This window comes from Staurois parvus, unplaced genomic scaffold (genome assembly GCF_062004578.1).
Source record: "Staurois parvus isolate SC_StPar_1 unplaced genomic scaffold, SC_StPar_1.0 ptg000173l, whole genome shotgun sequence".
NCBI classification, from domain to species: Eukaryota; Metazoa; Chordata; class Amphibia; order Anura; family Ranidae; genus Staurois; species Staurois parvus.
In genome coordinates, this window is record NW_028317969.1 from 3,117,490 (window position 1) to 3,143,063 (window position 25,574).

A 25,574-nucleotide genomic window follows, 5' to 3' on the forward strand; every position below is an offset into this window, starting at 1 on the left:
TGAACTATGGAAGCCACTTGGATGAGAAACATTTTCAGCATTACAGAACAAATCCAATTTAATAAGACTAACTACTGCTAACTTTACCATGACCTGGATAAGTGAGAACCGTCACTGATATACTCTCTTTTTTGTTTTCTAACCTTTACTAGAAACCACTATTGTTGAGTTTGAGAGAGACTCTTTTAGTCACCAACATGTTTAGGCAAATACCACACATACAATTATATCTTCATCTTACTTTAGGAACAAGGGTTGCAGAGTTGAGTGGAGAGTAAGAATGAATTTGGTCTCCAGCTTCTGAGAGGCATGTGGACTGTAAAGGATAAAGACCATCCTTAGCCTTCTCACACTTCCCTTTTAGTCACCATCACCTTGAGGAAGCAGATGGCTGCCTGGCTATTGTCTCTTCCAAAGCTGTCAAATATACAGCTATGGAGTAAAGATGGGTGCTGTGTACTCCTGCTTTATGACTGCTCCATCAGTCATCAAGCTCTAGGACAGCGGTTCTCAACCTGGGGGTCGCGACCCCTTTGGGGGTCGAACGACCATTTCCCAGGGGTCGCCTAAGACCATCGGAAAACACATATTTCCGATGGTCTTAGGAACCGAGACACCGCTGCTCTGTCTCGCGATCTGTGGGCGGGATGATATGCTGCCCCTGTAACCTGGCCACACCTCCGGGATCACTCAACAGCTCCGCCTCCTCGCCGCTGATTGGCCACCGGAACTGTAGCTCAGGAGAGGCACACAGGCGGCCAATCACCGGCGAGGAGGTGGAGCTTGGAGAGGAGGAGCCGAGCGGCAGAGCGCGCAGATTGAAGAAGATCGAGGGAGCTGCAGGACCGAGTGAAGAGGAGAGAGGCCAGAGAAGGAAGACAGCTGACAGGTAAGTGCAAATTTTGCTTCTGCAGGCTGTAGATGGGAGAGGGAGAGAGCGAGCCCAGGCTGGAGCAGGGGTCAGCAAGGTAAGTATCATTGGTGTCAGTGGGAGGAATAGTGCCCCATCATTTGTGTCACTAATACCAACGATGGGGCACTATTCCTCCCCCCACTGACACCAACGATGGGGCACTATTCCTCCCCCCACTGGCACCAACGATGTGGCACTATTCTTCCCCCCACTGACACCAACGATGGGGCACTATTCCTCCCCCCACTGGCACCAACGATGGGGCACTATTCCTCCCCCCACTGGCACCAACGATGGGGCACTATTCCTCCCCCCACTGGCACCAACGATGGGGCACTATTCCTCCCCCCACTGGCACCAACGATGGGGCACTATTCCTCCCCCCACTGGCACCAACGATGGGGCACTATTCCTCCCCCCACTGGCACCAAAGATGGGGCACTATTCCTCCCCCCACTGGCACCAACGATGGGGCACTATTCCTCCCCCCACTGGCACCAACGATGGGGCACTATTCCTCCCCCCACTGGCACCAACGATGGGGCACTATTCCTCCCCCCACTGGCACCAACGATGGGGCACTATTCCTCCCCCCACTGGCACCAATGATAGGGCACTATTCCTCCCCCCACTGGCACCAATGATGGGGCACTATTCCTCCCCCCACTGGCACCAACGATGGGGCACTATTCCTCCCCCCACTGACACCAACGATGGGGCACTATTCCTCCCCCCACTGACACCAACGATGGGGCACTATTCCTCCCCCCACTGACACCAACGATGGGGCACTATTCCTCCCCCCACTGACACCAACGATGGGGCACTATTCCTCCCCCCACTGACACCAACGATGGGGCACTATTCCTCCCCCCACTGACACCAACGATGGGGCACTATTCCTCCCCCCACTGACACCAACGATGGGGCACTATTCCTCCCCCCACTGACACCAACGATGGGGCACTATTCCTCCCCCCACTGACACCAACGATGGGGCACTATTCCTCCCCCCACTGACACCAACGATGGGGCACTATTCCTCCCCCCACTGACACCAACGATGGGGCACTATTCCTCCCCCCACTGACACCAACGATGGGGCACTATTCCTCCCCCCACTGACACCAACGATGGGGCACTATTCCTCCCCCCACTGACACCAACGATGGGGCACTATTCCTCCCCCCACTGACACCAACGATGGGGCACTATTCCTCCCCCCACTGACACCAACGATGGGGCACTATTCCTCCCCCCACTGACACCAACGATGGGGCACTATTCCTCCCCCCACTGACACCAACGATGGGGCACTATTCCTCCCCCCACTGACACCAACGATGGGGCACTATTCCTCCCCCCACTGACACCAACGGTGGGGCACTATTCCTCCCACTGACACCAACGGTGGGACGCTATTCCTCCCACTGATACCAGTGATGGGACGCTATTCCTCCCACTGACATCAGTGATGGGGCACTATTCCTCCCACTGATACCAACGATGGGACACTATTCCTCCCACTGACATCAGTGATGGGACACTATTCCTCCCACTGACATCAGTGATGGGGCACTATTCCTCCCACTGATACCAACGATGGGACGCTATTCCTCCCACTGATACCAATGATGGGGCGCTATTCCTCCCACTGATACCAATGATGGGGCACTATTCCTCCCACTGCAAAATTACAGTTCTGAAGTAGCAACGAAAATAATTTTATGGTTGGGGGTCACCACAACATGAGGAACTGTATTAAGGGGTCGCGGCGTTAGAAAGGTTGAGAACCACTGCTCTAGGACATCAACGCTTCTCATGATTCACGATGGTTGAACCCCGTGGGAGAAAACTCTTCTGATGTAGGACAGGATACATATAGAGGTAGTTATAGGAGTTGGGTGGGTTTAGGTATGCAGGAGGGCTTATGATGGTGATTTGTGATATAGAAGGTACAGGTATTGGGTCCAGCTTCTTACCTTCTGACATAAACTTATATCTTGCACAAGTGAACTATATCCTACGCCACTACATTTTACATGTTTATTTTACACGCATATTGTAGATATTAGTATTTATACGCTATATGACTAAAGGTTTATGGACAACTGACCTTGCTAAAAATAAGTAGGTGGATACCCTTTTAATTAATAAAGAGGATGAAGGGTAATGTAAATGCATCAGCATACAGTGACATTTTAGATGTTTAGATGTAATTATATGCTTCTAACCTTGTGACAACAGTTTGAGGAAGGTTATTTTCTGTTCTAGCATGACTGTACCCCTGTGCACAAAGTCAGCTCCATAAAGACATGGTTTGATTAGTTTGACATGGAGGAATTCAAGTGGCCTGCACAGAACCCTGACTTCAACCCTACTGAACAACTTAATGATGAACTGGACTAGTGATTGCGAGCCAAGTCTTCTCATCCAAGTCATATTCTAATACACTACCGAATGTAACTAGTTGCACTAGTGTCTGTTCAAAAGAAACTTACCTGGCAATTGTTACAGAAATGTAAACACCAGAGGTATGAAACTCAATTTGTTTGTGGGCCACATCAGCATTATGGTTGCCCTCTAAGGGCCGGTTGTATCTGTTAGACTGGATGTCCAGAGCACCCAACCCCCCCTTACATCAGATGTCTAGAATCCCCCACCCTCCCTTACATCAGAGCACACCCTCTTACTCTTTGCTGCTGCTGGGAAGAAGTTGGGGGCAGAGCTGGGAAGAAGAAAGTGCAGGGTGTGGAGGAAGACCAGAGAAGGGCTGGAGTCAGCTGCATGCCGAGACCAGGGGAGGCAAAGATTCTGAGGCTGCACAGAGAAGTGCAAGAACTGTAAGAGGAGTTCTGTCCTTGCCTCTGCTGCCGACTGCTGATATGGGGCGGGGGGGGGGGGGGGGGGAGTTTAGAGACGAACCACTCTGCATCTGCATGGAGAAGTGCAGGATCTGGTGGCAGAATTCTGTCCTCCTCTCTGCTCTCAACTGCTGATACAAGGAGTGAGCCTCTCCACATCTGCATGGAGAAGAGCAGGATCTGACGGAGGAGTTCTGTCCTCCTCTCTGCTGATGCCTGCTGAGACAAAGTGGGGCAGAGACAAAGAGGGTGCCGCGGCTGCAGGAGAGGTGCGAGGGCCACATGAAATAGCCTAGCAATCCAGATTCTGCCTGCAGGCCTTGTGTTTGACACGTGATATACACTGAGGTCAGTTTTGGGTTGAGGATGATAATCTTCACTTACTAATCTGATGGGTTTTATTTTTTTTTTTTGGAGTGTTGGAAGTAACTCAATAGCACAGAATAACCCACACAAACAGAAATCAACATACAAAAAAAAATAATTTTTTTGCCATATGTGTCCTAATAAAGTGGTATACATATTGCATCTGTTTGTCACCAGCAGGCCACAGAAATAAACTGGGACACACTGGAGTTGCCATATTTTCCATTTGTCCTAGGAACACTGAAGAACAAGAAAGAGTTTACCGATACCAGGCCAATGAAAGGTCAATGAAAGCCATGCATCCATCCAAGAATTCTGCACTGTTTGCTTGGTGTCCTGGCTCTCAACCCAGCAGAAACATTTGCACAGCGGCGTATTTAGAACATGGGAGAGACACAAGTGGTGCACCCCCTTTTGGCAGTGGGGTGTATGAAGTCTTGTTAAGCAGTAATGACTGGTGAATCCACTTGGTATCAGTCAATGTGAACCTGCAATCCCCTATAACAGGTACCAGGTACCATGTCCCTATTATAGTCAAGGACAAAGACTTTGTAGGTACTATAAAGAGTCACAACACATACATTTCTAAAACAATTTTGTTCACTTCTTTTATACAAAGATTTAAATACATACAGTATGCCATAGGTCCAGTTAACCTATCACCTATGTGTAAACCCTTGGTCCTAAAACAAGAAACACCTCCTAGCTCAGGTCTCTATAACACCATATCTCAAATAGCTCAAGCGTTACATGTCAAATATATGATACAATAAACACACTCCACTTTATTCCAGGCAAGGCTGGAACTAGGGGTGGGTGAAAGGGGCTGCTGCCTGGGGTACCAATCACTTACTGTGTTTATTAATAACTGAAGCATAGTAAACTGTTTTTTTTCTTTGCTGTACGGGGCCCCATGGATTTTCACAGCAGTCCTGGGTCTGTGTGTGAGGGAGGGGAAGTTAAATTGGGTACATAACTGGAGGGGGGGGGAGGGCGAGGTTAGCATATGTTTGTGCTGGAGAAGTGGATTAGTGGACGGAGGAGGGGTTTGGGGGGGGGGTGATATGTAGCTGGGGAGATTTGTTCTGGAAACGGGGTAGAGGGGGAAATTTGTGCTAGGAGAAGGGAATTGGTTAAAAGGATTTATGCAAGGAGGAGGAATTTGGGAGGGTAAGATTTATTCTAGAAGAAAAAAAATGAAAAAATATTTTTTTTTTTGGGGGGGGGGGGGGGTTGTGCTGTGGGAAGATTGTGGGGGTGGAAGAGGTAGGAGGGGAGCTTTGTGCTGGGAGGTGGGCTTTTTTTGGGAGGGGGTTATTGAGAGGGGAGCATTTGTGCTAGGAGGGGACATATTTTATTGGGGGGGGGATACAGTATGTGTTAGGAAGGGTGATTTGAGGGAGTTTGGGGGAATTTGTGCTGGAAATGTGGAAGGGGGACTTGTGCCGGAAGGGAAAAATGAGGGAAGATTTCTGCTGGGAGGGGGAATTCTGGGGGTGATGGGGGGGGGAGGGTAAGGTTTGTTCTTGGAGGGGAAATTTGTGAGGGAGAGGATTTGTGCTGGGGTGTGCTAGGAAGGGTAATTTAGGGGGATTTGTGCTAGGAGGGGGGGATTTGGGAGGAGGATTTATGCTAGTAGGGATATTGAGGGGGACTTGCGCTCAGAGGGAAATTTGAGGAGTAGAGGATTTGTGCTAGAAGGAGGGAATTTGGGGAAGGACAGGATTTGTTCTGGGAGCGGGGATGGGGGGGGCATAGATTTATGCAGGGCTGGGAATTTCAATGTGGGAGTTTAATTTTTACTGGGAGGAGGGGGAATTTTTGTTTTGGAGAATTGGACTTTCCAAGGCAATTCATGCTTAGGGGTAGGCATGCAGATTAGAGCTCAAATTTTCAGGGGGTTGGGGGGGGGGGGGATCTTCACCCTGAGCGCTTCTTCAGGAATATATAGGTAGGTTTCACAAGTCCTATTTATCACTGTATATACACACTCACCTGCCTCTTTATAATTTACACCTGTTTAATTGCTTGGTAACACAAATTGCTAATCAGCCAATCACATGCATTTAGGCATCTAGATTTGGTGAAAACGACTTGCTGAAGTTCAAACTAAGCATCAGAATGGGGAAGAAAGGGGATTTAATGACTTTGAATGTGGCATGGTTGTTGGTGCTAGATAGGCTGGTCTGAGTATTTCAAAAACTGCTGATCTACTGGGATTTTCATGCACAACCATCACTAGGGTTTACAGAGAATGGTCCGAAAAAGAGAAAATATTCAGTGAGCGGCAGTTATGTGGACGAAAATGCCTTGTTAATGTCAGAGGTCAGAGGAGAATGGGCAGAGATGATAGAAAGACAACAGTAACGCAAATAACCACTTGTTACAGCCAAGGTATGCAGAATACCATCTCTGAACACACAACACGTCTGAACCTTGAAACAGATGGGCTACAGCAGCAGAGGACCACACCAGTTGCCAGTCCTGTGAGCTAAGAACAGGAAACGGAGGCTACAATTTGCACAGGCTAACCAAAATTGGACCATAGAAGATTGGAAAAACTTTGCTTGGTTTGATGAGCCTTGATTTCAGCTGCAACATTCAGATGGTAGGGTTAGAATTTAGTGTAAACAACATGAAAGCATGGATCCATCCTGCCTTGTATCAATGGTTCAGGCTGGTGGTGTAATGGTGTGGGGGATATTTTCTTGGCATACTTTGGGCTCCTTAGTACCACGTGAATGTTGTTTAAATGCCACTGCCTACCTGAGTACGGAGTATTGTTGCTGACCAGGTCCATCACTTTATAGCTATAGTGTACAATGTACCCAACTTCTGATGGCTACTTCCAGCAGGATAATGCACCATGTCACAAAGCTCAAATCAGCTCAAACTGGTTTCTTGAACATGACAATGAGTGCACTGCACTCCAATGGCCTCCACAGTCACCAGATCTCAATAGATCACCTTTGGGATTTGGTGGAAGGGGAGGTTAGCATCATGGATATGCAGCTGGCAAATCTGCAACAACTGCGTGATGCTATCATGTCAATATGGACCAACATCTCTGCGGAATATTTCCAACACCTTTTTGAATCTATGCCATGAAGAATTAAGGCAGTTCTGAAGGCAAAAGGGGATCCAACCCGGTACTAGCAAGGTGTACCTAAAAAAAAAGTGGCTGATGACTGTATATGTGCCATCCAAACAAAGAAAAAACAGAGGGAAGCTGGAAGGGAACATCAGGGAAAGTCCACAACAAGGTGTTTCTTGTTTTAAAATAGAGGGTATAGACTTGGGTGCCAGACTAATTGAACCTATTCCATGTATTTTTATTCTTTGTATAAATAAAATGTATAAATGTGAACAAAAATGTTTTCTAAGGCCCCTTTTACATGTGAGCTTTTTTGAGCTCAAAGCTTGGCGCTCAGAAACACTCAACAAGGAAAATCCCATTTATTTCAAGGCCCCCGTTCACCTTTGAGTGTTTTGTCACCTGTAGCAAAACACCAGTCGCTCAAAAAAGTATATGCTCTACTTTCCAGGTAGATTTGAGCAATTTTGTCCCCATAGACTTGAGAGGAAAGTGCCTGAACAGCAAGAAATTAACGTTTTTGAGTGTTTTTTTAAGCGTTTTTTTTTTAGAAGTTTTAAGCTCAAACAACAGCTCCCCTCCCCTTTTCTTACATCACTCCACACCTTAATACACATCTTGTGATCAAAATGGAGAAGAGTCTGCTTCTGAAAGCAGAGACATTCATTGGTCTAATTCATGGCCACCCCTTCATCTATGATCCCAGGGATCCTCATTATAAGAGCCAGGCAAGACCCCCCAGAGCCTGGGAAGATGTAGGGACCAAACTTGCTGCCCCAGTGGAACAGCCACACTGCCCCCCAGATAAAGGAGAATGGTACGGAACTTCTGTGTACAGCAGCCATGTGCTTGATTCTGGTTTTCCTGTTGTATGTGGCTAGGACACATCTACACAGGTTTCTATTAGTCACAGCTAAAAAGGCCTACATGAAAAATTCCTGAATAAAACACCTATAATATTTGCAAATCTGCTTTAATTAGTATTATTACACAGTGTTTATATAGCGGCAACAGTTTGCTCAGCGCTGTACATTACAATGGGAGACAATACACGAGACAGTACAATAACAATTCAATGCAATACACGAGGGGTTCGAGGGCCCTGCTCTTTGGAGCTTACAATCTACAAGGGAGGAGTTAGTGGTACGGGAGGGATAGCTGTGGGGGATGGAGTGGTAGGAAGAGTGGAGGAGATCAGCAATTAGCTGAGGGCGGGGTAGGCTTCCCTGAAGAGGTGGGTTTTCAGGGTGCTCCTAAAGGAGAGGAGAGTAGGTGAAAGTCTGATGGAATGGGGTAGGGAGTTCCAGAGGATGGGGGAAGCCCTGAAGAAGTCCTGGAGGTGGGCATGAGAGGAGGAGACAAGGGAACTAGAGAGAAGGAGGTCTTGTGAAGAGTGGAGAGTACATTTTGGGTGGTATTTGGATATCAGGTCGGTGATGTTTGGGGCAGTGTTATGGAGAGCTTTGTATGTCAGTGTTAACATTTTGAATTTGATCCGTTGGGAAATCGGAAGCCAGTGGAGGGATTGGCAGAGGGAGGTGGCGGATACGGAGCGGTTGGTAAGGTGGATGAGTCTGGCCACAGTATTCAGGATCGACTGAAGTGGGGATAGCCTGCGGTGAGGTAAGCCGGTGAGGAGGGAGTTACAGTAGTCAAGTCGTGATATGATAAGGGAGTGAATGAGTTGCTTAGTAGTGTCTGGGGTTAGGAACGGACATTTTTTGGAGATGTTGCGGAGGTGGAGTCTACATGAGTTTGTCAGCGATTGGATCTGGGGCTGGAAAGACAGATTGGAGTCTAGGATGGCACCTAGTACTCTGGCTTGCGGGGATGGACTGATGGTGGCATTGTTGGTCGTGATGGAGAAGTCGGGGGGGGGGGGGGGGGCGCGGGCTGGGGGGAAAACTAGGAGCTCGGTTTTGGAAAGGTTCAGTTTGAGGAAGTGGAGTAACATTCAATCCAGCTTTAATGCTCAAAAACTCCTGAAAATCAGCTTGAAAATATGCCTGATAATACTTTATGCTATCTACAAAGTCCCTTAGGCTCCATTCACACTAGGGGGTTTCAAATCACGGCGGAATCACCTGATTTTGCCCAGGATTTGAAAACTTGCTGTGAAAATGTGAAAACTCATATTTGCTTGTTCAGGTGCCATTCATTTCAATGTCACCTGAAAATGCAGGGGTGCTTTTACCATGCTCACGGTGCATTTTTCAATGTGAAAAACGAGCTGCAATCGCGTAAACAAAATCGTGGGACACGCGAGGCCCAAAAAAGGTTCTGAAACTGTTTTTGGACATTGCGCTTCCTGCAATTTTGTTTGTGCGATTGCAGCACATATGTCGTGTGGAAAAACACGTTGCGATTGCTGCAAATATGACCTGCATTTTTAGGTGCCATTGAAATGAATGGCACCTGAACAAGCAAATGTGCGTTTTTATATTTTCACATCACGTTTTCATATCGCAGTCAGAATAGTGTCGATTCCACCCACAGTTTGAAACATGCTAGTGTGAATGGGGCCATAATGTACATATCTATGTTGTCCTTGATGCCATCTGATGCTGACCATACATGTTACAATCTGATCTCACAATGCTAATAGGTCAGTTTGTATCTAATTAGGGTACATAGATGTTGGTAGACCTAAATCAGATCATAAGGAATGTGGTCAACTTAATACCTACCTATAGTTCCAGGCTTGCTTTTTCTTCCACCATCGAAGCACGGTTGTAGCGACTTATCATTTATGTGCAGCACAAGACTTGATTTTTAAGCACAGATAGCCAATCAGTGCCTCTGCTGAAACTCATACGCCATCCTTTAAAAGTGGCCACATACCTAGGTACCAAGGCAAAAAGCTGAACAGAGACTGAAGTCACTGCTAGGTGAGTATGACAGGTTTTATTAGTAGATGGCTATAGACGAAGGAGGTACATAAAATAGCTTTTATTTACAAATAGCATTTAAATTGGTTGTAAACCCATACATATACCCCGTGAAATAATTGTCCTCAGGTGATACACAGAGATGAAACAATTCCTCCTACATAAGTTGTGCCTGTCTATCTGAAGTCTTCTCTAATCTACATCCATTCAAATTCCAGAATTTTTAAATCTTGTCTGAGAGTTGCAAAAAAAGGGGGTGGAGAGCTGATATTAGACACTGCAAACCTTATTGAGGAAAGCTCTGCGAGCTGATTGGAGGGAAGAGACAATCCCTTGTCAATCTGCTGGAGGTCCCACCCTTGTCACAATTTTATTCTTGGTGTCAGGAAAACTTGTCAGAAGTGATTCATGCTGATAACAAAGGAACAAGGCAGCAGACATAAATTATACTTATTGCTCTGGATTGAGACAAGTACACACTATAGAGGGATATGTTGTTTTTTTTATTGCATGTCTGAGGTATACAACCACTTTAAAGCCCACTCTAGCTTCTCTCTTACCTCTTGGTCCTCCTGGACTAAGGAAGGAAGTTCAAAAAGGACTGCTAAACATCTACAAACTCCAGTGCTTCCTTCCTCCAACTCTGATCTCTGTTCTAGTTCCAGGCTGAACGATGTCCAGTGTCCCTGAACCATTCCTTGGAAACCCAGGCTGTCATAGACACATCCCCCAGGCCAGTGTCATTACATAACCTGGACACATAGTGTATAGTTGCATAGAGAAGCTCTAACATGTCATAATGTTAGTACCATTCTATGAAGCATTAAAGACTTCCCATTGCCCCACAATGGAGAAAGAAGAGAGGAACAGCATTATTTAAGTATTTGTTTCTGCTTTGAGTTGATTAGGGGTCTCTCCAAACTTTTTAAACAAAGGGCCAGTTTGCTGTCCTTCAGGCGACTTTGAGGGGGCCAGACCATGGCCAATGCCTAATCATTGGTATTAGTGGGAAGAATATTGCCTCATTTTTGGTATCAAGGGACAGAATAGTGCCCCATCATTGGTGTCACTGGGAGGAATAGTGCTCCATTGCTGGTATCAGTGGGAGAAATAATGCCCCTTCACTGGAGTCACTGGGAGGAATACTGCCCCATCATTGGTGTCAGTGGGAAGAATAGTGCCCTGCTGTTGGTGTCAGTGGGAGAAATAGGGCCCCATCACAATAGTGCCCTATTGTTGGTATCAGTGACAGAAATGATGTCCCATTGTTGGTGTCAGTGAGAGGAACAGTACCTTGTATCAGTGGGAGGAATAGTGCCCTAAGGACCAGATAAGGTCCAAATCCAGCCCCCAGGCTGCAGTTTGGAGGCCACTGGATTGGATGGTGGTTTCCCCATCTTTGGTGTCAGTGAGAGAAATGGTTCCCATCCTTGTTGTCAGTAGGAGGAATAGCGCCCCATCGTTGGTGTCAGTGGGAAGAATACAGGTGAAACTCGAAAAATTAGAATATCGTGCAAAGTTCATTTATTTCAGTAATACAACTTAAAAGGTGAAACTAAAATATGAGATAGACTCATTACATGCAAAGCAAGATAGTTCAAGCCGTGATTTGTCATAATTGTGATGATTATGGCTTACAGCTCATGAAAACCCCAAATCCACAATCTCAGAAAATTAGAATATTCCATGCAATCAATAAAACAAGGATTGTACATAGAACAATATCGGACCTCTGAAAAGTATAAGCATGCATATGTACTCAGTACTTGGTTTGGGCCGCTTTTGCAGCAATTACTGCCTCAATGCGGCATGGCATGGAAGCTATCAGCCTGTGGCACAGCTGAGGTGTTATGGAAGACTAGGATGCTTCAATAGCGGCCTTCAGCTCTTCTGCATTGTTCGGTCTCATGTCTCTCATCTTTCTTTTGGCAATGCCCCATAGATTCTCTATGGGGTTGAGTTCAGGCGAGTTTGCTGGCCAATCAAGCACAGTAATCCCACGGTCATTGAACCAGGTTTTGGTGCTTTTGGCAGTGTGGGCAGGTGCCAAGTCTTGCTGGAAAATGAAGTCAGCATCCCCATAAAGCTCATCTGCGGAAGGAAGCATGAAGTGCTCCAAAATCTCCTGGTAGATTGCTGCATAGACCCTGGACTTAATGAAGCACAGTGGACCAACACTAGCAGATGACATGGCTCCCCAAATCAACGCAGACTGTGGAAACGTCACACTGGACTTCAAGCATCTTGCAGTGTCTGCCTCTCCATTCTTCCTCCATACTCTGGGTCCTTGGTTTCCAAATGAGATGCAAAAGTTGCTCTCATCAGACAAGAGGACTTTGGACCACTGAGCAGCAGACCAGGTTTTTCTTTAGCCCAGGTAAGACGCTTCTGACGTTGTTTGTTGTTCAGGAGCGGCTTGACAAGAGGAATACGACATTTGAAGCCCATGTCCAGGATCCGTCTGTGTGTAGTGGCTCTTGATGCACTGACTCCAGCCTCAGTCCACTCCTTGTGAAAGTCCCCAACACTTTTGAATGGCCTTTTCCTGACAATCCTCTCCAGGCTGCGGTCATCCCTGCTGCTTGTGCACCTTTTTCTTTTACGCTTTTCCCTTCCACATAACTTTCTATTAATGTGCTTTGATACAGCACTTTGGGAACATCCAACTTCTTTTGCAATTACCTTTTGAGGCTTTCCCTCCTTATGGAGGGTGTCAATGATGGTTTTCTGCACAACTGTCAGGTCAGCAGTCTTTCCCATGATTGTGATTCCTACTGAACTAGACTGAGAGACCATTTAAAGGCTCAGGAACCCTTTGCAGGTGTTATGGCTTAATTAGCTGATTAGAGTGGGACACTTTGAGCCTAGAATATTGCACCTTTTCAAAATATTCTCATTTTCTGAGATTGTGGATTTGGAGTTTTCATGAGCTTTAAGCCATAATCATCACAATTATGACAAATCACGGCTTGACCTATCTTGCTTTGCATGTAATGAGTCTATCTCATATATTAGTTTCACCTTTTAAGTTGCATTACTGAAATACATGAACTTTTGCACAATATTCTAATTTTTCGACATTCACCTGTAGTGCTCCCTCATTGGTGTCAGTGGGAAGAATAGTACCCTATTATTCATATCAGTGACAGAAATTATGTCCCTTTGTTGGTGTTAGTGGGAGGGATAGTGCCTTGTATCAGTGGGAGGAATAGTGCCCCAAGGACCATATAAGGCCCACATGCAGCCCCAGGACTGCAGTTTGGAGGCCACTGAAGTAGATGATGGTTTCCCCATTTTTGGTGTCAGTAAGAAGAATGGTTCACCATCCTTGTTGTCAGTGGTAGGCATGGTGCCCCATCATTGGTGTCAGTGGGAAGAATAGTGCTCCATCTTTGGGGGTCAGTGGTAGAAATAGTGCCCCATTGTTGGTATCAGTGACAGGAAGTTGCCCCATTGTTGGTGTCAGTGGGAGAAATATTGCCTTATATCAGTGGGAGGAATAGTGCCCCATGGGCCAGATAAAGATTGGGGATCTTTGGTGTCAGTGAGAGGAATTGTTCCCCATCCTTGTCAGTGGGAGGAATACTGCCCCATCATTGGTGTCAGTTGGAATAATAGTGCCCCATCATTGGTGTCAGTGGGAACAATGGTGCTCCATTGTTGGGTTTAGTGGTAGGAATAGTGCCCCATTGTTGGTGTCAGTGACAGGACTTATGCCCCATTGTTGGTGTTAGTGGGAGAAATATTGCCTTATATCAGTGGGAGGAATAGTGCCCCATGGGCCAGATAAAGATTGGGGATCTTTGGTGTCAGTGAGAGAAATTGTTCCCCATCCTTGTCAGTGGGAGGAATACTGCCCCATCATTGGTGTCAGTTGGAATAATAGTGCCCCATCATTGGTGTCAGTGGGAACAATGGTGCTCCATCGTTGGGTTTAGTGGTAGGAATAGTGCCCCATTGTTGGTGTCAGTGACAGGACTTATGCCCCATTGTTGGTGTCAGTGGGAGAAATATTGCCATTTATCAGTGGGAGGAATAGTGCCCCAAGGACCAGATAAGATCCACATCCAGCCTTCGAGCTGCAGTTTGGAGATCACTGGAGTAGATGGTGTGATTTGGAATTGAGCCCTAAAGCAAAATGAAACCCTACTCTCCTTTACAACCAAGGAAGCTGCCATCTTAGCCTCTGTTTGATCTGCAGTTGCCATGGTGCTGCGCATGTGATCAGTTATGACACCAACCATTTAAAATTCAGTTGAGTGCACAAGCAACTGTGACAGTTTTACATTCACAACATGCCATGAATGTAACTATTTTTGGAAACCGTTAAATTGATGGGTTTAGCTCCGCTATAAGATGTAAACTTGATAATGAAAAAAAGGAGAAAGAATAGAGAGAACAGGCAAAATATATTTGCCCCTAAGACATCAGGTTATGTTGCCTTTTCATAAAATCATTCTTGCCCACTCTCCCACTGACAAGAAGATTCTAGCGTTTGACAATATATCATTTAATTTCCCTTGCTAGGCTGTCAATGTCTCTTTCTGTTGAAACCTTGAACGCTTCTACTGCTGTACAGGGGGGAAAAAAAATCTAAAAATATCTCTCATTACGATCAAGAAGGATCACCCACAGATTTTATTGAGAAATCCTTTAACGTAGCAAGAACCATTACGTATGTCTCCTTTCATTTCTTTCCGCCATGCCCTTGCTGTGTTGTTTTCAGAGTTAAGATTACTGATGTCTTTGATATTCTTCCTGTTTGCAGAAATCGGTTTATAGGGTATTCAGGCAGATGGCATGTGTGCTTAACAGAAGCTGTCTTTAAACAAGACGTGTTCTCCGTTTAAAAAAAAAAAAAAAAAAAGTGCTTTAACCCAGTAGTGTATCGGAAGCCAGGCAAAGGATGCCTCTGTAAGACATGTGCCTTGTAATTGTAGAAGATAAGTTGGACGATGGAGAAAGGAAAAAAATTTGGCACAGCTGATGGTTTTGGCCATGATGAAGCATTTTAGGATTCTGCCAAGCCTGCTCTTTATTTAAAGTCTGGTTCTTCCTGATCTGTGGTATTTGCCTCTTTATCTGATTTAGCTGGACAAAAAAAAAAAATTGAAGGATATTTTGATTAGAAGGATATTTTGATGATTGATTGATGACACAATCACACTCGGAAGTTTTGGATTGTATTGATCTTTTGCGGATTTCCAAATACCTGTGTTAAGCAGACATCACTGCGAACGAAGACTTGCCTTCCGTACTGAAGAGGCCCGTTAGGGAAAAAAAAAAAAAAAAAAAGCACATACACACACACACAGCAACACAGGCACACACGGTCTTTGCAGCTTGGTGATTCCTGTATTGTTCTGGGGTTTTTTGTCTTACAAGAGATTTTCCTCCGTTCGCTTATGATTTGCGTTCCGTCCGGCCGAGCATCACGAAATGGATTGCCTGTGTATCGTTACAACAAAGGTAGGATTGTAATCTTTGTGTGTGCCGTTGTATTAGCAGGGCTGTGTGTTGCTGCTGATGCTGCGGCGAGGCTCTCTGACTGTTCTTAAGCTGCAAGTTGCTCTCTGGAAGTGCTTAGAAATTGTGCAAATCGTGATTTCTTTTTTTATTTGTTAAATTACAAAATAGAAATTCACATACAGTAACCGAACAGGAAATGTCATCACAGGATGTGTGTTTGGAAGGGTCAGTTTTAAAAGTCTTTTGCCAGTGAAAACTGTACTTTTAATTTTGAGGAAATATGAGTCGTATTATGCTTGGTATTTTTGTGCTTTTCCTTTTTTTTTATCTTTTTACATTATCTTGTTGGTATATTTTGAAATGTTTTTCTTAGATGACGTTGTTCATGGCTCACTTTAAATGTTGGGTTTCACAGTGCTTTGTATTATCTCAGTTATTTTGTAACTTAAGGAAATTATTGGAAAAACATATTGACAAAATGATGAAGCTGCTTTTAAAGAAGCAGTAAACCTAAATTGCAGTAATTATGATAAAACTCAGAACTATGATAAAAACTATTAGACAGACCAAGCACATATGTTAGTCAAAGTTTACAGCTCTGTGTAAAGGATTCGATGGCTTTCCCTTTGAAGGCACTGGTAAAGGAAACTTTGGTGGTTGCCATTGGTGACCACCTTCTGAAAATGCTAGTTGCTTGGCTGTTATGCTAATTATATCTCTTCAGTACTTAAAGTGGAACTTCACCCAAACATCGCCCAAGCGCAGCGGAAGCCGACTGTGAAGGCGCAAAGAGTCACAGCTGGCTTCCCAAACTAAAGATGCCAGGGACCCGAAGACTGGTGAAGAACCAGCCTGGGTGAGAATGGCATTGGATCCTTGGACAGACAAGAGTCCATTTATTAAAAGTCATTAGCTACAGTATTAGTAGCTACTGACTTTTTTTCATTTTTTGTTCCTAGGTTGAGGATCCAAGTTGCTGAGCAGGTGCTGAAAGTTCACTTTGACTTAACAAGTTGCATGCATGTTCCAGGTCAATGTTTCAGAATCCATATTCAGTTTTCAGAACAAGGTCAGCAATGAAAGCTTACATGTTTCTCCTGCAGAGGTTTCCTTTAAGTGTGGGATGTATGCAATCAGCCTTTATAGGCCGAAGGGAGCTTTTATAAGGCTGCCTGTGGTGTCCCTTAACTCAGTTTCTGGACAGAAAGTCAACTTCGTGCCTATTCCTACAGTCATAGCTTTATGTTCAATCTCTGATATCTACACTTTTGATACCTTCTGGACTTATGTACACATATATGTTAAATGAGTAAGTTCATGTAATATCTAAAGACATTGTTACCTTTACTATTCGGCACAAAGTCACAGGGTCTGTGTAACTACCCCCCCCCCAACTACAAATACCCTACTACATCTTCCTTTGCCATAGTGGCTACCAAAATAACCAGTGTTGGCTGGTGTTGGAGCACAGGGTGAGGACCATGCTTAGGCCTAGTGATTATCTGCCAGGCAGGATGACAGGAGGTCATATGCTCCCCAATACCAGGATATATTGTAGGTGGGAACAGAGGAAGGAGCAGTGGAGGAACACTGAAAAGGTGAGTATAAGGTAGAATGAGGGGGTGGCCTGAATTTTGGAAGGTGCCAGTGCTTCTTTCATTTTAAATTTTAGAGGTTTCCCTTCACTTCACTTCTTATCCTTTAGATACAACAGAAAGTGGAAGGAAAATTCTAATTGAGGTAAGTCCCCTCTTTGTTTCCACTGGAACCATGGGCCCCCACTGGTAGATTTGGCCTTCTAATGACAACTCAAAATTTTGGATTTTTCCTTATTTTTAGTCCTAGAGATATTGGTCACCAGGACAGATTGTGTAACTCGGTTGTCAACTTATGAGCTAAAGAGGGCTTCAAATGCGACCCCTGACATCACCAAAGAGCCGCACATAATGTTCAATATAAGTAATGCCTGAGAAGACTTTCAGAAACTGCAGACCTAATAGAGGAAATGAGGGTCAGAGGGTGAGGGCATGATACATTTTTGGCTGGGGATATGCTGCAGAAGACAGTACAAAAATGGGAACATGTTACATGAGGCCAGTAAAGAGCAATGCAATTCCCCTAATGAATGTTCCCACTACAGACTGTCGAGGTCTGAGGGCCACACATCATATACCAAAGAGCCGCAGGTTGGGCACCAGTGGGGTAAGTGAATCTCCCTAGTAGGGACAACAATAACAACCTGACGGAGGTTCTCACGCCTCACAATTCTATCCAAAAGTAAAAGGTTTTGTCTTTAGATACAAGGTTTTCAAGCTTTTCACATCTTTGTTCTCATTGTCCAGTAGTAAGTAGTATAGCTACATGAAGCACCATTATAGAGATCTATTTTAATATTTATTTGGCTGTTTGATATTCTTTAACCAGAAGACAAATGTAAACAGTTCTATTACAAAAACTGCAAGACTAATCGAAAGAGATTTTTGCATTAAAATTTAACATAGAGCTCTGAGCCATGCTGTTAAACTGTGTTAGATACAAACTTTAATTGAATATTGCACATATTGAAAATTGCACTAAAATCTATTTTTTGGCTCAAAATATTTGATGTAAAGAAGGAATATGTGTCAAATGTAAAAACCAAGCTGGAGCTGGAAAAAAACCATCACAGGTCAATAAAAACAGTTACTGTAGTCATCTCAGTTGTGATTTTTCAATGGTCATGTCTTATAATCCAGCCAAGGTCTGCCATACATTTACCAACAATTGATTTACTTCAAACCCAATATAGCCAAAATGTTTTTTTTCTGTGTTGCTGGGAAGCGTTTAAGACTCTGTAAAGGTTTTACGTCCCTGTTAGGGTCCCCTGTACAAGACCGATTTTTAATCCTCCCACATTCAAGTATTGGCCAAAACCTAAAGTGGTTGTAAACCTCAGACATGAAATATGAACAAAGCATATCCCTCTGTTGTATGTACATGTCTCAATCCTGAGCACTAAATGCAATTTCTGTCTGCTGCCTCATTCCTATTCTATTTGTATGAGTCATTTCTGAAAAGTTTTCCTGACACCAAGAGACAAAAAGGTGACAGGGGAGGAAGCTCTAGTACACAGCCGGTGATTGACAGCCTCAGCTCTGTTCCTTATTGCTGTGTGAAGGAGATGTGTCCCTTCCCTCCAGTTAGCTGTCAGCTCTTGGCACTGAGCTCTGCAGAGTGTAACTTCAGCTCTCTGTCCCCTGCTTCCTGAAAGCTCAGACAAGCTGTATAAATTCTGGACTTTGAATGGCTGTATAGAAGAGAGGGCGGTAAGTAAACAGGTACAACGTTTGTAGAAGAGTTGATTCATCTCTGTGTATCACCTGAAGCCTGTTACTTTACTGGGTATATATAAGGGATTACAACCACTTTAATCTCTGTGGATTGATTAACAACAATGCAGAAGTGGGTTTCAGTATACCCAACATCCATCTGACTCAGATCCAGTACTAATGGCCCCTTAACTCCCAGGAGGTCCTTTTGCAGCTTCACAGTCTATCATTTTACGTTCTCCTCTGTTAGGGATATATCTCACCAATGTGGACACAGACAAAATCATGTTTTGTCTGAATGTAGGAACATCTGATAATCTTTTTTATTGCTTTCATTGCTTTGTTGACCCAGTAAAAACCAAGTCTCACATTTCTTGTACGTTCTTCACAGGAACGGGAAGTGGGAAAATCTCCCACTGAGGACAATTAAAAAAAGTTTGACCTATTGCACTGTCGGCAAAAAGTTTTGGCTGGGGTTTGGCTTTTATTTATAACTAGGGCCAGATTTATACTTCCCGCCCCTAGGCCAATGGTCTTGTGTTGCCTCACTCCTAACCTAACTGACTGGCTGGCCTTAGTATCACACTAATAGGATAAGATGTCATAGTCACACAAGGAAGATGTGGGATGAAAAAAAAAATTATAAATTGTGCCAGGACAACAATAATGGTCCTGACTGGATGGATCCAGCAAACAGGGTAGCAGGATAGACGATTTTATTGTTACCATGAGAATTTACTACTGACAGTCAAAAAGGTATGTGCTTGGCGGTGCACTGTGTGTGGGAGCTCTGCCACCCCAGACCATGGCCTGTGTTAGCTACTTAGAGATCCGGCCTTGTTTCAAAGCAAAGATTCCTCATAGTTCCAAGATGATTCACTGAGATTGTTAAATGGCAAATGCCGGTCTATGTAACATTTGCAGTGATTATAAATTGATGATTGAGTTGGTAGCATTTGACACTTTGAACTTTTTATTAGTAAGTGCCATTAAGTCGATGTCGATGTCTAGTAACCACATGGATAGTGTTTCTTTAGAATGTTCTGTCTTCAATATGGCTCTTCAGACTTCACAATGGTGTGTTCATACTGTCTGTGACTGTATCCATCTACATTATTGCTGGTTGTCCTCTTCTTTTCTCTTTTCTTGTCCTCTTGTCCTCTTTTCTATTGTGTTTTCCAGTGACTTGGTACTTCTAATAATATGTCTAAAATTACAGCTTCAATTAAGTCATCTGTTCTTCTGGTGAAAGGTTGGGCTTAGTTTTCAGAGGAACCATCTGTTTGATTTCCTTGCAGTCCATGGTATTTGTAGAATGCTTCACCAGCACCAAAATGTAAAGGCTTCAATACTTTTCCTTCTATATATCTTGCTTTTTCAGTCTCCAACCTTCACATCATTTTGAACTGAGGGAATGCAAAGACCTCCACTGGAGACCCACGTTACTGAATCACATTCATATACTGTATATGTACAATTCAGTTTATTCAATATTATATGGGGGCCTTTAGTATTTACATGGTTTCTGGGTAACCTTAAGTATTGCTATTAGCAAACACAGTGAATCCAGGCCAGCAAATGTGGCCAACTTTTGTGTTTTGCGTATATCTCTTTTTTGTCCATATCCTATAGAAAATCCTCTAATGGGGCTTTAAGGGCAACCAAAGTCAAATAAAAATTATCACTTTATTACAAATTAATATATAAAATGTCTTGTAGGGATGGTGGCATCACATCCTTAACTAGTTGGCATAAGTTACAGATACCTCTTTTTTGTATGGTATAATAAGACATTATGATGTTCCAGATGTCTGATGTCCAGCTGGCGACATGGAGCCCACTTGTAGCCCTTCTACAATTTACTGTACATGTGGTTCTCTATGCCTTGTCTATATCCGGTCTCTAGTCAAAACTTTTTTTTAGTTCCGGACAAGGTGTCAAGGTTCAGAACCTCTGTCACATGTTTACTTCTTTATGTGTCATAATTAGAAAAACAAGTGACAATTTTTTTTTAGTAGGGGCAATTTAGAACTTTCATCAGGGTTTTTTTTTTGCTGATTGTGTTCCCGCTAGGAAAAAACTAACCAATATATTCCCTTTGCACTTCATACCAGGCTTATTAACCTTGTAAATTTAGGCTGTTGCAGTAACTCCCAGCTGGTATCGGTATAAGACATGGGTGGGCAACTGTGGCCCTCCAGCCGTTGGTGAACCACACGTCCCATGCAATGCCTCATGGGACTTGTAGTTCTACAACAGCTGGAGGGCCACAGTTGCCCACTCCTGGTATAAGACATAAAATACATTTTTCATCAGGACACCTTGACTCTTTCCAACAAAGTTCCAAGGTATTCTGGGGACATATTTCTTCTATCTTCCAGTAAAAAAATTCTACCCCTTTATATCTGGTTGACAAGTGTCATATAGAAAAGGACGTGAGAGCAAATCTCAAAAGTGAAACAGACAGCCATAAGGTTTGGCTGTAAAAGTATAGGTTACATTGCTCCCAAGCTCTGGATCAGGTAACCCTCATGGAGTATCGGATGTTGAACACTGGCAGGAACTCATTTTATGCCCCTGCTAGCCTAGGTTTGAATAGAGTTGCAAACGATTCAAACTTTCATCAATTTTTATTGCTCAAGTCTAAAGGAAAAGAACGACTGTAAATTCAAATATTGGTAACTTTTTTATGTGGACAACATGAAAAGAGATTTCCTTCATGGGACCTCCTGCTCTAGTCTGTTACACCAACATTGCTCAGTGAAACACATCAGAGAAGCAAGTCCCAGCTTGAGTATTCTCTGTTCATGTTGTCCAGATAAATAAACTTACCAGTGTTTGAATATTCTTCAAAGTGTAGTTGGTCTTTTCCTTTAGATTTGAGCAATAAAGGTTGCATCCTGATTATGTCTAAGCCTAAAAAAAAAGGAGTTCTGCTTTAAATCTCACTCTACATCATAAACTACACACATATCAGGAGCTAAGCAAAGGTTGTCTAATTTATAGCAATTAATTAAACTGTCTATCAAACATTTTTTAAAGATAGCTGAGAGGCCATAATTGCTCCACTGGTGATCCTGTAAATGAGAACTTTCTCCACCTTGTACTGACCTGACAGATTGCTAACATTGCATAATCTGTTGGACTTTTTTGGACTGCCTTCCAGTGCTCTTCTATAATCCCTCTCCAGTCCTTGGTGAATAAAACACCAACTGAATGACCCAATAGGTTAGCCCCACTTACATCAAATGATACCATGTTACACACGTTATAATCTAACTGTACAATCCTCTTTAAATCTACTAAAAACGATGCCGTTCACAGGGCTCTTTGTTTGGATGCAGAATGAATAGGTAGTTTAGGTAGGTCCTTCTATGCTATTCAGGAGTTTTGGTAAATTTAAAAGAGATTATATAATCAGTTTGTAGTGCATATGGTGAGGTTTACCTGGACAATACCAAGTACAGGTGACCCCTGTGCTTGCTTGTAGGGTTACCGGAAATAGGCAGCCCCCTGATGATGTGCCGTGGCATATGCTCTATAGAGTACAACAAGCTCTCCTGGGATGCATGACGTGAGTATTCCAGGAAGCTGTGGGCAACTGAGGAAATCATTCTTGCCTAGCAAAAATCCGGGAAGTGTGGGGAGAGTTCCCCCAAAAAAAGTTTTTGTTTTTTTTTAAAGTATTTGAAAATAAAAAAAAGCAAATGTCCGATTGTTAGACAATAAGGGGGAAGGTCCACTTATATCAGTAAATATGTTTTAAAGTAAGCCCTCACTGACCCATGTAGCCACAGGCACTGTGAAGCATTTCAACCCCAAAATTCATAGTAGAAGCAGTGAAATCCTTCAAGTCTGGTCTCAGCGTTCTGTTCTCACCTATTCCGGTGTGTCTGCTCTCTGCTTATGCTAGAGATGAGAAGGTTGGCATGCTGCCACGTCACTGCTGGTAAAATTAAGATGTTTCAAAATTTGGGCTGAAAAAAAACAAAAGTCCATCCAGTTCAACCATTAAAAAAAAAAAAAAAAAAAAAGTTATAATCCTATACCCACAGTTGATCCAGAGGAAGGCAAAAAACCCAGCAAAGCATGATCCAATTTGCTCCTGTTGGGAAAAAAATTCCTTCCTGATCCCCGAGAGGCAATCGGATATTCCCTGGATCAACTTTACCTATAAATGTTAGTATCCATTTATATTCTGTGTATCCAATAAATAATCCAGGACTTTTTTAAAGCAATCCACTGATCTGGTCAGAACAAACTCTTGAGGGAGTCTATTCAACATTTTCACAGCTCTTACTGTGAAGAAACCTTTCCGCGCTTGGAGATTAAATTTATTTTCCTCCAGACGTAGAGTGCCCTCTTGTCCTCTGTGATGACCTCAGGGTGAATAGCTCTACACCGAGTTCACTATATGAACCACTGATGTATTTATACATGGAGATCATATCCCCCCTTATGTATTATACATGGAGATCATATCCCCCCTTATGTATTATACATGGAGATCATATCCTCCTTATGTATTATACATGGAGATCATATCCCCCCTTATGTATTATACATGGAGATCATATCCCCCCTTATGTATTATACATGGAGATCATATCCCCCCTTATGTATTATACATGGTGATCATATCCCCCTTATGTATTATACATGGAGATCATATCCCCCCTTATGTATTATACATGGTGATCATATCCCCCCTTATGTATTATACATGGAGATCATATCCCCCCTTATGTATTATACATGGAGATCATATCCCCCTTATGTATTATACATGGAGATCATATCCCCCCCTTATGTATTATACATGGAGATCATATCCCCCCTTAATCTCCTCTTCTCAAGAGAGTATAAATTCAGTGCCTCTAATCTTTCCTCATAGCTGATCTCCTCCATGCCTCTTATCAGTTTGGTCGCCCTTCTCTGTACTATCTCCAGTTCCCCAATGTTCTTTTTGTGAATTGGTGCCCAAAACTGAACTGCATATTCCAGATGAGGTATTACTAATGATTTGTACCGGGGTAATATGATATCTCTTTCTGGTTTGGGCTGTCTATACCCCAACAAAACACAGAGGCCCCAAATCTGTTACGGGTCCTCAGTTCTCAGAGACTTTGTGTTTCAGGGAGACATTTTCTTGAATCTGAAGTAAAACTAATCCAAAGAACCCCCACCACCCACCTCCCAAATAATAGAGCCCCCTCAAATGCCAGGGCCCATAGTCAGTAGGCAAGAGGCTATCCTGCAGTTCCCTCTAAAAGCCCTTGTCCTGGTTGAGACCCAACCAGAAGATCACAGAAGAATCTTCACACAAACATGCTTTTTGGACCTCTACTGGAAGGAAAGTTTACTGATCGGAACTTTGTGAATTTTGATTCAATACCCCTGCCCTAAAACATGGCATTTTTGGTGCCAGTATGCAAGAGCCCTTAGTCAGAGGAGGGACTCTCTCTGTTTGCTACTCGTAAGAGCCTGTATAAATGTCAGGCCAATTAAGCTCTTCTTAACTTGTTAAAGTCAAATAAAATATGTAAATTAAATTGATCAAAAGCCTTTATAGTTCCCCTTCAAAGCTGAATTCTAGGAACAAACCAGAAATCATTAATGAAATACTGGGTCCCCTGCATAGCTGAGATATCACATTTCTCAAAGCACTGCCATTTTCTTCCTGCAATCCTCAGTGGTATGAGCTGTGTCTGTGAGGTCAGGTGACACCACTTTGCTATACTATGTAGGTACAGTCTCTGGGGTCACCTCTCCTCCTTCTTGCACAGAGTTTCAAAAGAGTTATTACATCAAAACATCACTTGTAGCAAATTTTCAGTGGCTGAACGCAACCGGCAATAAATGGGGTGGGCGCAATATCCTCGTCGCCACTGTGATCATTAATTGAATGATAGAAATGAGGACACATATGTTGCCTGGACATGTGGTTACTTCTTAGTTAGCTTCACCATTGCAACCCTCCACTGGACAGACATGATATGAAATTTTTAGCAGTTGCACAGCATGACAAGAGCCAATCTTTTAATGAGATTCAATGAGAACCACAGTTTGCAGCTGCAGGAAATTGAAATCATTATAACTGTGCAGATTCCCTTATGAAAGATTTCCATTTGCCTCCTAATTTTGATATATTTGCTTTGCTTGTGTCTGCCTCTTCAGGTTGAGAGTGAGGGGTTGGGGGTCTAGTTTGAACATTCCTGTCCTGCCAACTGCTTGACCTCATATGCAGCACAATTCAATATGGGAGATGGCAGTTGACAGGGCAGTAACTCCTGGGCCAGTCATTCTCAACCAGGGTTCCGTAGAACCTTAGTTTTCCTCCACAGATTGCTAGGGGTTCCTTGAGCTGTGGCTAATTGACCTTCCAGTTGAAGGTGCCTGCATTGTTACAAGGCAAATGCTACTTGGAAGAATCAATGGCATGACACCAGTAAACCTTTTAATTTTTTCTAAGGATTTCTGGAAGACAGCAGCTCACAACAGGCAGTTTGCATGGCAGTAATTCTTAGACCTGCCATTCTCATCCAAGAACCTCTGTGTTCCTTATGAGAATGGTAGGGTTTCCGTGAGCTGTGGCTAATTGATGGTGCCTCAAAAATGTGTAAATCAATATGCGCAGTCACAGTGATTAAATATACTAAATATAAATGTGAA

The 25,574-nt window shown here is 43.6% G+C and overlaps 1 protein-coding gene across 3 annotated transcripts in view; it reads left to right on the forward strand.

Annotated features, from left to right (window-relative positions):
* The window catches only part of DLG2 (discs large MAGUK scaffold protein 2), a 2,035,798-nt gene that overhangs the window by 365,139 nt on the left and 1,645,085 nt on the right, over positions 1–25,574 (forward strand). Inside the window, exon 1 of one of the 3 annotated variants that reach the window (XM_089676764.1) lies at positions 14,845–15,594. The exons of the other annotated variants lie outside the window; for them this stretch is intronic. Coding sequence (XP_089532890.1) covers positions 15,565–15,594 — 30 coding nt within the window. The 5' untranslated portion in view covers positions 14,845–15,564. Of the gene's footprint in view, positions 1–14,844; positions 15,595–25,574 lie in introns of those variants that run through there. 3 annotated transcript variants of the gene reach the window in all.